This window comes from Macadamia integrifolia, chromosome 2 (assembly GCF_013358625.1).
Source record: "Macadamia integrifolia cultivar HAES 741 chromosome 2, SCU_Mint_v3, whole genome shotgun sequence".
Lineage (NCBI taxonomy): Eukaryota > Viridiplantae > Streptophyta > Magnoliopsida > Proteales > Proteaceae > Macadamia > Macadamia integrifolia.
The window spans coordinates 313,083-328,510 of record NC_056558.1 but is presented as its reverse complement, the minus strand read 5'-3'; the positions used below and the strand labels follow the sequence as shown (position 1 = coordinate 328,510).

Genomic DNA, 15,428 nt, shown 5'->3' with positions numbered 1-15,428 from the left:
ATGATATTTTTGAAAGACTGTTTCTTCATAAAAAAAAAAAAAATAGATTATAATTTATCTAGTCCAATGCATCTGATTTCATCGTATTCCGATATCATATGAAGAAGTTACGACATTTGTGGCATTTGAGGACAATTTTGGCTTTGAAGATGAATATTTTAAAATAAGTGTTCTCCATATAATGATATGACGAAAATCCTATCTTTCCAACGGTTCTTATTTCAACGTGTTACTATTCCGTATGAGGAAGATGCATAATTGAAAAAGTCTAGGGGTATTTGGTCTTTTTACATGGCTGAGTCAGATGATCGGGTCTTCTGAAAAGTCGTAAAGCGTAAAGTCACGGTTCCAATGCACTTTGTTTCATCTCGATCGGATATAGTATGAAAAATTTACGTGTTTTCGTGAATCCGTTCAAAAATCCAAACTAGAAAATCAATAGTTGCTCTCAGTGTTGGGTGGATTTTCCAAATTTTAATTTTGAAATTTCAAGAGTTGTTCTGTAATTTCAAGATTTTGAAGGTCTAAGTTGCTGGGGGTCTTTAAGCACTGGAAATAAGAAGTTAGGGGCTCATTTGTAATAAAAAAGAAGTATATGGTTGTAAAATGAAAGGCTCAGATGAATCCACGTAGGCATTATTCCCATCCAAAGGCTGCTAAGCTTGGCCACTGAAGTGATGGACCAGATTCGATCGTGAGATCACCTATTGGTTAGGTGCATAAGCATTGATGCTCTGGCGCTGCACCTGATTAAGTCGTATTGTGGTGTTCCGCATGTGTATAGTGTTGTAACCCGGCAGTCACTGAGAGGGGGGGTGAATCAGTGAGTTCAATTCTGATACCTAAAAACCTGTCCGATGTCTGGCTAAGAAAAACCTGATATACCTGTCCCTGTTTGCACACAGTCGTATGCACACTCAGCCTCTCATAGGCACTTCCAAGTATGCACACCCATTCCACATTCCACGCACTTCAATATCAAATGCAAACAACAAGCACCCACAACACAGGGTTTTTACGAGGTTCGGCAATTTGCCTACATCCCCGGAGTAGTGCCTGTAAAGGCTTCGTACCTACTCAATACACTACTTTTGACTGCACCCACAGTCGGGAGCACCCACACCCAATTTTCTCAAGCCGAAGCTGAGATGGCACTCGTAGTGCCGATACAATGTGTAGCACCCACTACACGGGAGCACCCACTACCGGTGCTTAGCACTCACTAAGCACACAATAAATAATACAATTAAATTGGGCTTATATCAATACCCTACAGTCAAGCTCTGCCTAGCATATGCATCCACAACTAGCTAGCATGCTTACAGTTCATCCACAACTAACCTAGCATGTATACATTCATCCACAACTAACCCTAACATACATACATACATGTAATGTAAAATCCAAGGTTAGAAAATCTCACAACCGATTGCCTGGGATGACTGGAAACTTGTACTGACAAGTTTGGTGCTCACACCTTCTCTCTCCTTGGCTTCTTGCTCTTCAAAGCAAACACATCCTTGCTTTCTTCTCTTCTTCCTTGGATTTGAGTTAATATACCATTAACACACTTCAACCACCTCTTTTACCTCCTTTAATGGCCTAAGAACATTTATCATCAAGAATGTATGTTCATTCAAGGACCAACAAAGAGGGGGAAGCTTCTCCTACCAAAACCGTAGGCTTCTTTCACTCAAAATCCATTTTTCTTGCTTCCATGGTGTAGGGCTTGAAAAAACGAAGAAGCTGCAACTTGGTTCACCCAAATCCGACTCAAAATGAAGGAGTTATGACCTTTTGAAGTTGGAGCAATGAGATAGCCCGAAATGGAATCTTCGTACGGGTGGCGTAGGCTTCACCGGCGGCGCGCGCAACAGGGGCGAAATCTGACCGTAGATCTCATATAAGAGATCTTATAATCCAAGCCGTCCGATTAAACCAACGGACAACAAATCCAAACCGTTAGATTTGAATCTCGATGACGTCATCATGACGTAGGCGCTGACATCGTCAGAAGTGTTGTCGATCTATGATTGGTTACTTTTCCGGATTTTAAGGGAACTTGTCTCCCACTCACAAAAGTGAAAATGAATATTGACCGTTGGATCCGAATCTTCCATGATGGCTTTAATCAGATTTCATGAGATCATTAAGATCGGAATCCTTTTTATACCTTCTATACACGCGCGAAACACAATAACATACCTTGATATAGTGTAGCGCCAGTGCATCAAGAATTATGCATCTAACCAATCAAATCCCACGCGCAAGCATCTATCTCGTCCATATCACACCAAAATCTCAGCAGCCTTTGGATGGGCATCAAGCCTACGTGGTCGAATCTTGGCCGTCCATTTCACTTTCCTTTACTCCTCTTTATTACAATCAAGCCCCTGACTCCATATGTTTCAGTGCTTAAAGACCCCTTGCAACTCAGACCTTCAAAATCTTTAAATTACACAAAAGCCCTTCGAATTTCAAAAATAAAATCCGAAAAATCCACCCAACACCGAGAGCAACTGATGGATTTTCGGTTTGGATTTTCGAACCGACTTTACGGAAACGCTTATAACTTTTTCATACGATATCCGATCGAGATAAAACGAAGTGCGTTGGAATCGTAACTGGATGCTCTACGACTTTTCAGAAGACTCAATCATCTGAATCATCCATGTAAAAAGACCAAAATGCCCCTACACCTTTCCAATGACGTATCTTTCTCATACGCAATCGGAATGCGATGAAATCAGAACCGTTGGAAAGATTGTATTTTTGTCGTATTGTTACATGTAGAACACTTCCTTTAAAAAAATCATCTTCAATGCCGAAACTGCCCTCGACTGCCATAAATTCCGTAACTTCTTCATACGGTATCGGAATGTGACGAAATCAAATGCACTGGACTAGGAAAATTACAATCTATATTTTTCATGAAGAACCGATCTTCCAAAAATGTCATTTTCATTGCCGAAAATGCCCTCGATCGTAAATAGGCCAATTTTGCCAGTTTTGACCCAGAAACCCGCACCACCTATTAATGATGTATTAAACCACTCCATTCATACCAAGCTGCTCTGTTATCTCATCGGTGACACTGGATACTGCCATGTCATCATTTTCATCCACGTCACCCAAACTGGCCACGTCATCACCGCCACGTGGCCGAGTTGCCAACAAGGACAACCATAAAACAACACTTATAACATCTCATAATGCACCACATAAAATTCATGATAGAGGTACTACAAAATAAAATATAAAAAATACATATCTGTGTTCCCTTAGGATCGTTTAGCATGAAAAATCAAAGGACTCTGAACTAGCTAGTTTAGTCAATTCAACACAACTCAAGTTCAAGGCAAGCTAGTTTTGACAGGAGAAAAATAGGTTAAGTCAAACAACTAGTTGACTCTGAAACATAATTTTAAAATCCATTCAGCTGCTGAATGAAATGAAAAAAGCAAAAAATTTAAAGGGGATGTGTCTACTTAGTATTGTATGGCCTGCAGCTTGTGACACACAATGAATGCACAATATGGAAACAGACCTTAAATGATCTTCCAGAATGATTGCACAAGATCCACACATACTAAATTACAACAAAAAATCAATTAAGAAACTTGCTACCATATTTGTTTGATTTAAATAAAAAAAAAAATGTGTTCATTTATTGTCCCTTCCCATCTTGTTTTGATATATTTAAGACATCTAACCAAAAAAAAGATATATTTCAGGCATAGGAGTCAAGGCAATCTACAATGATTTTCACAAGTTATAAATTAACATTTTAAACGACAAGCATATTCCTATACATAATTCCAAGATAGATTTATATATTATAGATGTACCTTCTTATTTAGTGTTTCCCATACCCTTGACATGTCACAAACTGATTTTGAGCAAACAGGGCATGTGAACCTGTGATCAATATGAAACACCATATCTTTTTAATTTTTTCCCCCTCCTTTTCAAGGAAACAAAGAAGCAAACACATGTGAACAACTGGATCTCCTTAGCAAAACACTTACTAGAGGTGCTGCATCATCTCATTCAGACAGTCCAAATGTATTGTCTGTCCACATCATAAGACAGTAATATCTTTTGTCAAATGATGGTAGAATTCATGTCTCTAGGAGTCCCTTTTCTTTTTCTTGATAATGCCAGGTTTGCAACTCCAGAAATAAGACTTGCAAAACAACAAAGACAACCAACTGAAAATCTGAAAGGAAAGGGATGACAGAGTTATTCTTTCAATTTTAACCTCAAAGCAGACCGGGCACTTACATCTTGTTTTGGCCACACACCGAGCAAATCACCAGAAATAAGACTTGCAAAACAACAAAGACAACCAACTGAAAATCTGAAAGGAAAGGGATGACAGAGTTATTCTTTCAATTTTCACCTCAATTCACCCCCTATAATGGAAAAAATAAGTAAAAAGAAAAGAAAAGGAATCTCAACCTTAGCTTCATTATGGCAATGCCTACAATTGAAAATCTCATCACAGCAAGGGACTCTGATTTTACATCTCCTTAGTGTTCACACCTACACATTCAAATGACCAAAAAAAAAAAAAAGTAATTTGAGAGAAATGATAAATAACTAAAATCCCCATCCCAAGCTCTATTGATGATTCATCAGGTTCAACAGATTCAGATGCACGAGATGATTGTGTTCGAAACCACTCGACATGCTCTTCAGGTTAATTTCTTCTTTAGAAGAGAACCAATGAATCCCCCCCAAAAAAATAAACACGGAAGTGAAGAAAAGAACCCAATGAAGTTGAAACAAGTGGAGGGTTAAAAAGAATAATTTATAAATCAGAGGAGACAAAATCTGGTAGTGGAAATTCAGATCTGAGATGGGTTCTAGCCAACCATGCAATCCAAAATGAAAGGGTTGGCTGTAAGAGAGAGAGATCTTGCAAAGATATATACATAAATGCCCCAAATCCTGAAATCCTTTCTCCATTACCAACCACCCACCTCACCCTATTCATAAAATTATTCTTACCCTTGAGCACACTTCTTCCCCCCCCCAGGGAACAACCTTTCCACTCCACCCATACTTCCTTCCAGCTACTCTCCATATCTAGTCCTTTTCTTCTTGAAAACAGAGCCATTTCAAATCAAAGACTCATTCATCACCCTCACAACATCTTTACTCCCCAAATCTTCTTGGTTTACAGTCTCCCCACACAACCAAATGATATCTTCCTCTCACTTCTACTATCCCACAGATACCTTTTTTTCATTTTTTTTTCCTATTTCCTTTTCTTCTGAAACTGGCATCCTCAATAGAGACATATAAATGCACCTGCAAGTTAGAGAAAGCACACTTTGATTTGGGAACCCTAGGTAGTTGATGGGGAACATCCACCTTTACACCCCAACAAACCCAAACAATGTTGATAAAATCCTTCCTAAACTTCCCCCACCTGAACCAATGAGCTTTTTATCAAATTAATATTAAAAAGATCAAAAACCAAATCCTCGAAACAGAAATTACAAAAATAACTTCTAAGAAGATGATTGTCAGTTATAGATTATGCATTCTGGTACAAAGCAAACCTCACTATCAAATTCTCAAAACAAATTGATAATTTCAGATATAAAATGATTTCTAGAATACAAAAAACCACTGCATAATGATTTCCAATTTTCCATTAACATGAAAAGGTCATCTCCAAGAATCAATTCTTGTTAATGGAAGTGGCAGTCAAAGACAGCCCGTTAGATTTTTGCCCTAGTTTATGAGATCAATTACTTGGTGGGAAAGAATAAGGAACAAGAAAACCGAAAACTATAAACCCTAATTTATGAAACGTATAAATGAGAGATTACCTGGCCTGCAATTTGTGAGCAGCGATTGATGGGTTCAGCCAGGGCGGTGACTTGCGGTGGGTCTCATCACCTCTGCGGCTTTCATCGAAGCCTTTTCCCTCTATTTCTCCCCAGCCGCCCCTCTACATCTCTTTCCCCCCAGAAATTTTCTTACTTGCTCTCTGCTTCTCTCCCTCGTTCTCTTCTCTCCCTCAGTTCAAATTTAAAGAAACATAAGAAATGAAATTGGTGAAAAAGAGGAAGCATTTTCTTCGCCGGAGAGAGGGGACGGCTCACGGTGGGTTCGTCACCTGACCGCAATCTTCCCCGAGCGGCTGTTGTAGAGCACCCCCAACGGCAGCAAAGCGTCGAGGAGGAACAGAGGAAGTGACGGAGGTCTATAGAGACTGTGTCGTAGGAAATGGATGCATGGTCATGATGTTTGGATGCCATTTAAAGGGTTGAGATCACTCCCGACCATTGACTTTCTTAACTGGACTGCCGACCAGAAAAACTTTTGCCATAAAAATATAGTCTATAGATTCTAACCAGCTTCGGATTAGGAAATCCATTTCGGATCTATAGCAAGGGAAACGATAGCAAACGGTAGCTCAACTGCTGCTAACCTTCGACCTAACTGTACTCAATCCTGACCATAATATAATTTTCTGTTCTATATCCAAAAAAAAAAGGAGGGTGGGGAAGAAAGCATTGAAAAAGCCCTTAAAGACACTGATACAGTAGTTCACAATGGGCATCGTGAGGGTTCACTTGTTATTTGGTTTTAGTATTTCTCCTCACTTGTTATTTGGTTTTAGTATTTCTCACCCCCACCACCACATGCGGGAGCCTCATGCACTGGGTACACATTTTATTTATTTTTAAATCTTAACCCACGGGAAAAAAGAAAAAGGGTTCACGATTTGAAAATTCATAGAATTTTTAATCTGGTTAGAAAAGCTTCTCTACCACAGATTCCATACGAGCCAACTCCCAAAAGAAAATGTCCATTGACCTATCTTGTCCTTTTAAGGGACATAAGTCTTAAGCAGAAGAGTGCAAGGGGCTGTAGACAGGTGCACATAGGGGTAAATCTCTGTTTCTTTTTTGTTTTTGGGTCTATGAATAATAAATTATCCTTTCATCAGAAATAAAAAAGGGAAAGGCAAACATCACACCGCATAGAACAATGTACATCAACAGTTGAAAAGGCCAATGTTGGCAAATAAGTTAGTAAGAAATTTTAATGCCTGCCAGAAAAAGATATAAGAAAACTTAAAAAAGAAAAAAGAATAAGGAGAGAACTTTGCATTACCTGATTGACTTATTTTTGCTCAGAACCTCTTACAACGATTATTTGTATACTTACATTATTTTTTTTTTTTTGGGTAGGGTTTGTATAGCCACATAAGATGTACAAATTTGAAGCATCCAGAAATGGGATTTCAATAAAGGAACAATCAGAAGCCAAAAATGAAATGCGCTACACACTAAGTTTTGGGTGGAAATCTGACTTCACAAATCGCTCAGAGAAATCATCTATACAAGCCATCCGAATCCGCTCTGGAGTTGCTGGATTATCAAGTGGAAACCAGTCATTACAACCCAACTCTGCTCTTGCAGCTATGATCGCATCTTTAATGGCGAAGAAAACCGATGAGGCAAGGAAGAATGGAGGCTCTCCGACAGCTTTAGATGAATGAATGGCCTTTGGATTAGGGACACCCTATCAATTGGCAAGTAAATCCAAGCCCAAAAGAGAGTCAGTGCATAATTTGGCCTGGACATATTTTAAAGAATATCCAAACTAGAATTTGGTATACACATCTCACTGAAGGACTTTTACTGGAAGATACACAATGTGTTAACTTCCATGAATGTTAAACTAATTTGGCCCTAAATTATGATTAACCTCTTACATGTGCCTCAGTAAGAAGTCAAACCACAAATACTACATTAGTGATCTTTCAGTGGCACTGTTAATAATCATAAGAGCATGTTAACTAGTGGACAGAATTGGTACTATAAGCCATCTCAAGTTTAGATGTTGGAGAATTTAAAGGGTTCATGGATGATAATCGAAAGCTCTTATTTATTTTTGGTAAATAATTCAGTTTTGCTGGTTAAAACCTATCATGTCAAATGGGATGGGTCGGTCCTCCTTCCCAAAAAAAAAGGGGTCAACTTTACCCTCAACTAACATGATCCATCTATTAATCATGTGGCGACAAAAACCTGCTGTGTCAACTTTCCCTAATCCAAACCTCTAAATCTGTGTCTTCTTCAAGTTGCATTGGTGGGTCATGTGAAAAATGCCACCCTTAGTTCTATGTCAAGTGAGGGAGAATGATATTAAAAGCACCCAGAGTAAGATACAGGGTTAAAGTTCATACCCAAGTGTGTGCCTAAACAAATAAAATTAGCATCTGGCCCAGCAGAGTGGCTTCAGAATACATATTCTTCTCCCATGCACTATATTTTATAGCATATGATCAAAATTAATATGACAAAAGAAAAAGCTCACTTCCAGGAAATCAGGAAAGCAAAAAACTTGAACTTCCAAACTGAAAAAAAGCAATAAACAAAGCACTTGAGCTGACCAGGGTTAGAAATGTTTACCTTGAGAAGTGAAACATTGAATTTGAGAGGGATATCATTAACAGAAGGAATTTTGTAACTTCCAGGTCCACAGGTATATAAATGGCCAGGTGGAATCCACTTATGCTCTGCATCTCCCCATTTTAGCTCTTCCAAGGCAACCCAACCCAAACCTTGTATAAAGGCCCCTTCAATCTACGAGAATATCATGCCATCAGAACTCCATTACATTTTCTTGGAAGGAATTTAGTGCAACAAAACAAGTAAAACAGCTCTCAGTCCTTTCAAGAACATAGAAAAAATCAAGAAAGAATAATCATCCTCCCTATCCCATATATCTGGTATAGACATATCATAAACATCATAAATGAATTAACAGAATTTAAAAAACCTGCAGTTACATATAATTTAACATCCATTGTAAGACTGACCGATTTGTTCACAACAAACTAGCAGTAAAATATAAATTGAAAAAAGACAATATTGTAGCAATTCAGTTCAAAGACATTTGATATGCCACATAGGGGATCAAAATAAATTCTAGCACAAAATTAGCTATAAATTACAATGGTATAACCAGATACAACAGTATGTCAAGGTTTAAGATTCAATGATTCAATGCATCTAGAACAAAATTAGCGATAAATTATGATGGTATAACCAGATACAACAGTATATCAAGGTTTAAGATTCAATGACTCAATGTATCACGAGCATTATAATCTTGTACACTGCCAAATAAAAAGGTCAGGAAAGAACCTATATTTTATAACCAAAAAGAAAAAACAAAAAATCACATAAGGCAACCTAAGGTGCCCACCCACCCAGCCACCTGGACAGACCATGCTGTCCAAGGCAACACCCAGGGGGTCGCCTTCCATACATCCTATAAGGTGAGGCATCGCCTTGACACCTTGAAGGTGCCTGGACGCCTAGGCAACGCCTTGACAGCCATGACCATTATCATGATTATAATGTGGCACCGTGGAAAATCATAGTCTTGCGTGGAACTATGTAAGCCATAGATTATATAGCTTGAAAATACAAAGAAATTGGAAAATGACAAACAAAGAGATTACCTGTCCCACATCAATGCCTGGATTCAGAGAAAATCCAAGATCAAACATAACATCTGCTCTTCTTGTGTGGAAATCTCCAGTCAAAGTGTCAATTTCAACCTCGGCAAATGCAGAGCCATAGGTGAAATAACTGAATGGGACTCCTTTACCAGTTTTCCAATCAAACCCAATCTCAGGTGTAATGTAGAATCCATGTGCAGAAAGGTCTATCCTCTCTATGTAGCACGCGCTTACAAGCTGATTAAGAATAAAAATAAGCATTATTAGATATCCCTTAATTGTATGAAGTACAAACTATTGAAGGGAAATATATGTTCTATGTTATAGCCAAATTATTATAACTGATATGTGCATAATTTGCAATAGTAAACTTGTGCCTTGGACCAGCCAACTCATGAATCAGTTAATTGAGCCAGCTGACTTGATTCAGCCGAATATGGGACATCCTTATTTAGTTAAACCAAAATTAAGTGACTAACAAATTTTCAGCACATTAAACAGATGTTCCATGGAACATTCTATTACCCTCTCTTATTAAGTTTAACATCCAAAAACTCCAGTACTGCAATACATTTTCTGTCTTTTTCACAGGAAAGAAAAGAAAAGAGAAAAAAAGATGGTCGAAAGAATATCTCCCCATCTCCCCCTGGCGAAAAAGCACGCCCACCATAAAGCCCTAGAACACTATTCTTGAAGAATATTCAGCCAGTCACTGAAAAAGGGAAAAACACAATCTACATTCCATCAACATAATTTCTTGTAAGAACATGTATCGAGAATACAGCAATTTCGTATTCTTGTCATGTTAATGTATTTTCTCCCTTCTTGTGTAATTTCCAAAATTATTTCCCAGTTATTACTCATTTTAACTGGTTTTACCTTACTCTTCTTGCTTTCATGAACAATGTCATGCAGTGCATTACTATAATACATACATAAATGGTTAACCGAGAACTTTCTGGACCCTCGTAGCCTTCTAAAATTTTTTTATTTCTGTTTCCATTTTGTTACACTTTTTCCAAATATTTTTCTTCCCCTAATAACCACTGTAGCTCTTCTTTCCTTTCCAATTTTGTTGTTTTCGTTCACAAAATAGCATGAATTGGATGTGTCAAATAACAGAGCCAGTGCAAAAGTAGACCACTGCAGAAAAATCTTGAAAATAAATATCGTGGAGGATTACCTCAGCAAAAGAACTATGCTTATGTCTAGATGCAACAGGTTCCATCCGTGATTTAATCTGCTCACAAGCATCCAAAACTGCTGCTCCATACATGTCAGAACTGGCAGAAGCTGCAGTTGGTGATGCATTTGGGACCTAATAGGTAGGAAAATATATCAAAACCGCGAGAATAATAAAAAGGAGAAGTCCCATCTCGGCATGCATCTCTACGATATGCTTTTTTGCAATAGAAAGTTAAAGTACCTCGAATTGAATATTTAATCACACTTATGTTTTTAAGCACACCACTCACTAATAATTAGATGAAGAAAAAAATTGTAGGATACTCCTTGCTCGTATTTAAGACATATTTGTTCAAGAAAATATAGAAAATTGCCACACTCTTAAAAAAAAAATAATAATAATAAAAATAAAAATGTGGCTGCTCTACCATCAGGTAAATACAAGGCCAAAAATGAAGCTAAACTATTCGCCAAATCTTTCTCATCCTAAGATATAAAAAAAATAATAATAATAATAAAAATAAAAATAAAAATCCATCATCAATCTGTATGTATCATTGGCTATCTATTGACTATGCTAGGATGTAGGATGGGAGAAGTCTAAAAATGCTCCATTTCAGAAATAATATCATAAGAGAAGTGCAGGGGTGATGAACTGAGGGTTAGAGATTAGTCGTAATTTTGAGTTTTATCATTTTTAATCCTGATTGAACAATGGGAGTCCATTAGAAACCTTACAAATATTCAAGCAATACATAAACCAAGAGGTAGACAAGACCCCCAATAGGAAATAAGAAAATAGTAACATAAATCGGATAAAGATTAACGCAGAACCATTCATCAGGTGTATAAACTTCCACTGAAAGATTGCTAAAGTAATTGGCTTTGAAATAAATAGTAAATTCCCTATAGGATCAGACTGGTCAGTCATAAAATATGTGAGCAATCTTTAATCTCTTCATTTTCTAGGAAGCATTTGCAAATCATATATTCAATCAAGACAACAGAAATATGCAGTCTAACGTGATACAATTTATGTTGGAGATTAACCTTGTCAGTACTTGTCTCTGATATAAATACAGAACTGAGAGGAATATTGAAGGATGAAGCGGCAATCTGAGCAACCTTCGTGTGTAGACCTTGTCCCATCTCGACACCCCCATGGGTTACTAAAACAGTTCCATCAGTGTAAACTTGCACAAGAGCACCAGCCTACAGTCATCAAGGAACAAAAATGTCTGACAACAGAAGTAGTTTATGTATTTACCATGAAATAAGAAAAACTAATACAATTTACATAAACAAGTTACATGATGGGATGTACAGAATTCACTAACTTCATTGGAAGCATTTTTCGGTAAATTGAAATGTTTTATGTCCTGTTGTACAGCTCTATCGGAGTATAGTACCACCTATGTCCTTTTTTCAGTAAAATCTGTCTTGGCTTATAGATAATTAAGTAAACTTCCATACCAAGTAAAAAATATATTTTCCACTGTCAAAATGTAAGAAAAACAAAAAATTACAGCATCATTTAACAAATATATAAAATTCAAGACTTCTCAGAAAAGGAAGGGAAAAAGATTTAAGATGTATCATTCGATGAAGTACAAGGTAAACTGAAAATACCAAGTCAGGGGAAAAAAGAAAACCTGAAAGATCACCAAATTGTAAGGTACCATAAGAAACTAATACTATTAACCTCCTTACAGGAATTTCGGGTTTTGTTTCAATCGAGAATCATGACAAGAGGAAAAAATAAGTATCCATATTAAAACTCCCACAAGGCCACAGCACATGGACAAAATGTACAAGGTTCATTGATCAGCAATGTCAGCTGGAGTATAAATCAACTCTTTCCAATTGAACAGCCAGAATAAATCTGAGTGAAAGACCATATAGCAAAAACCCAGGAAATTCGTTTAAGTTAGAAACTCCAAAATCCACATATTGGAGAAACTCAAAAGGGGAAAGGATGACATGCTAAGGAAATAAAAGATCTAGCAAGCAAATAAGGATCAAAGTCAACTTTCAAGTGATTCGGAATTCGTTAACACATTCAGGCTCTAACCATTTACATTATATGGACATGCTTCATATTAAACATTAGATTATTTAACTGTTAGGACAATGCTTTAAACATAATCATTTTATAGGAAGATTCAATACAAAATTAGGCATGAAAAGGAACATCAAGAAAATCTTATATACAGATTCTTTTTTCTATGAACCATTTAGAATAAAGGAAGGGGGGGGGGGAGGGGAAAGAAAGTCAGACAGCTGTAATCAAGCACACCATGCTGAGCCTCAGGAGTACAGCATACTTTGAAGCCCCTTCCATGATGATCATTAAATAATTAATATTAGAGATCAACTTATAGAACACAACTGCAAAGAAAAATTACCTGATTCATGAACTTCGTTGTGAAGGAAATGCCAAATTTTGTTGGAACCATAGCAACTCCCCGCTTCTTCCATCGATTGTGCAGATTAAATTGGTCAACTTCCTCCCGGGCCTTAAAAAATTCACAAGATGACTTCAATTCGTTCCAAACTTGGGCTAGTGTGGAGTGTTGAATTTGTTGACCATAATGCAAAATAGATCCTTCTCTTTGAAAATTGATCTCCTGACAATCAAGACATTGCAACTGATGTTAAATGATGAAAATGATAATGAGAACTAATAATGATAAAATAACTGTTGGCACAAAAAAAGAATTTGCAACTAGAGAAATTTTACCCTTATCTCTTCAACCCTCTTCTTAAGCTCCATGGCGACTCGTTGGATCCAGTTTTCTGTAATAAGCATGCCTTGAGGCCCACCAAATCCCCGAAAAGCTGTGTTACTAGGAAAATTAGTATAGCAAACTTTTCCATTGATTCTGATATTTGGTATCTCATAGACATTATCTGAGTGGAACATAGCACGCTCAAGGACTGCCACAGACAGGTCCAGCGAATTTCCGGCATTATTGTAGATTTCAAGATCCAAAGCCAGAATCTTCCCATCACTTGTGAATCCAACCTAGAACACATAATTATTTATTTATATTTATGTCCATGAGTTGTACCAGTAAGAAAGCTAAGTATAACATCTACCATAATGCAGTCATAGTTAGTGGTGGCATACCAATCATTCACCAGATGATTTTCACACAAAATGCTTAGCTGGTCTGAGGCAGAAAGAACAGTTTGGTACTGTGCTATTGCTCTTTCAGCACCATAAAACACAAACAGAATACCAGCAGGATGATGAAAGGAGGACAATTTTCTCATCCACACCAAGAGGACACACAATCAGGAAATACATGCAAGCAAAAGGACCAAAAATCCAAATATTTAAATATCGAAGACTGGTTTCCTTCCAAATGAAAAAGGAAACAGAACTCCCTAGTGCTTCAGAGAAGTTGGCAAATATAAACACAAAGGCTCAAAACTGCAGCCTTATAAAACCATTCCAATTCTCAATTTTAAGACAGAAATTCAATACAGCAGCATCTTTCCATTCTTGAAAGATAAAATTCAGTGACAGAACGAAATACAATAACATATATTCCCATTGTTCTCATAATATATCAATGTGTCATTCTTCTAAAACCATGAAATCTATCAATTTGAGAGGCGAATTTTTTTATTCAACCCTTAAATTTGTTTGGATCATATCCAAAATAGTATTCTAAATGTTTGGGCGACAAGAGTCACAAAAAGAAAACAGGAGAATTTTCTTACTATATAATACACAGATGCAGTAAGAGATCCTTTTCATTCTTCTGTTTTTATTTGAGGCACATAAGATCAATTAGAAGAAAAAAATAGAAATAAAAATTAATAGCCTGCATTCAAATTAACCATTTTGGAGACTGGTCTTAAAGCATCCCAAGATGCATAGGTGCCAAAATAATGCAATAGATAGTGTACCAAAATCCAACTTCATTGACAGATAAATACCTTGTACTTTCCAAGACAGCTATGCCGTTGCCCAGATATCATCATGTCTATATCCCTGTCTAATGTTATTTTTACAGGCCGATTCAAAATATATGATGGCACAGAAGCCGCAGCAGCAATGAAGGCTGACCTGGTTTCCTTCCCACCAAATCCACCACCAATTCGCTTTGTTTTGCAAACAATTTTTGACATTGGAAGACCAAGAACACGAGAAACATATTTCTGGTGCTTCTGAGGAGCCTGCACACCATTTGCCAGAATAGTGCCATCAGAAATTGAACAAAAGAAATATATATTAATTCAAGTTAATTTGTCCATTGTCAAGCTTGAATTCAGATATGGAAACTGGAAAGAAATAATATGAAATATCATGATTTGCAGAATTAGTCATTGGGTTTGACCAGGATACAGTCGTATATAGGACAAGAAGAGGCAAAAAATATCATGAAACAAGAAAACATTATATTCTAGACCAAACTGTAATCAAGCATTCAAGCCATCAATGACGGCTAAAATCACATTCAATAGTTACAACAAGTTAGATACAGGATTTAGGAGCAATGACAATGTAAGTTTCCATTTCAAATGCTAGTGCAGCAAATGCAACAGCAGTAGACAAATCAAAAGTGGGGAGGGGGCCGAGGGGAAAAATGGAAAATAAAAGATAAAATGCTTTGAATGCAATACCTAAGAGCAAACAGAGGATCCTATGAAACAGAGTTAATGCATCAGTAAACCACAGGAACAATAAAATTAGCAAACAATATGTCATTAAGTTCAAATACGCTTAACCTAC

The 15,428-nt window shown here is 37.1% G+C and overlaps 1 protein-coding gene across 1 annotated transcript; it reads right to left on the bottom strand.

Annotated features, from left to right (window-relative positions):
* Positions 1 to 7,104: 7,104 nt before the first annotated feature.
* Positions 7,105 to 14,914, bottom strand: LOC122094041 (xanthine dehydrogenase 1-like). The gene is made up of 8 exons (XM_042664646.1): positions 14,633 to 14,914; positions 13,425 to 13,709; positions 13,090 to 13,311; positions 11,735 to 11,896; positions 10,683 to 10,817; positions 9,500 to 9,736; positions 8,442 to 8,615; positions 7,105 to 7,548 (listed from the first exon to the last, which is right to left on the bottom strand). Exons 1-8 carry the CDS (start codon positions 14,822 to 14,824, stop codon positions 7,306 to 7,308), a joined length of 1,650 nt encoding a protein of 549 aa, XP_042520580.1. The 5' UTR covers positions 14,825 to 14,914; the 3' UTR covers positions 7,105 to 7,305.
* Positions 14,915 to 15,428: the final 514 nt, after the last annotated feature.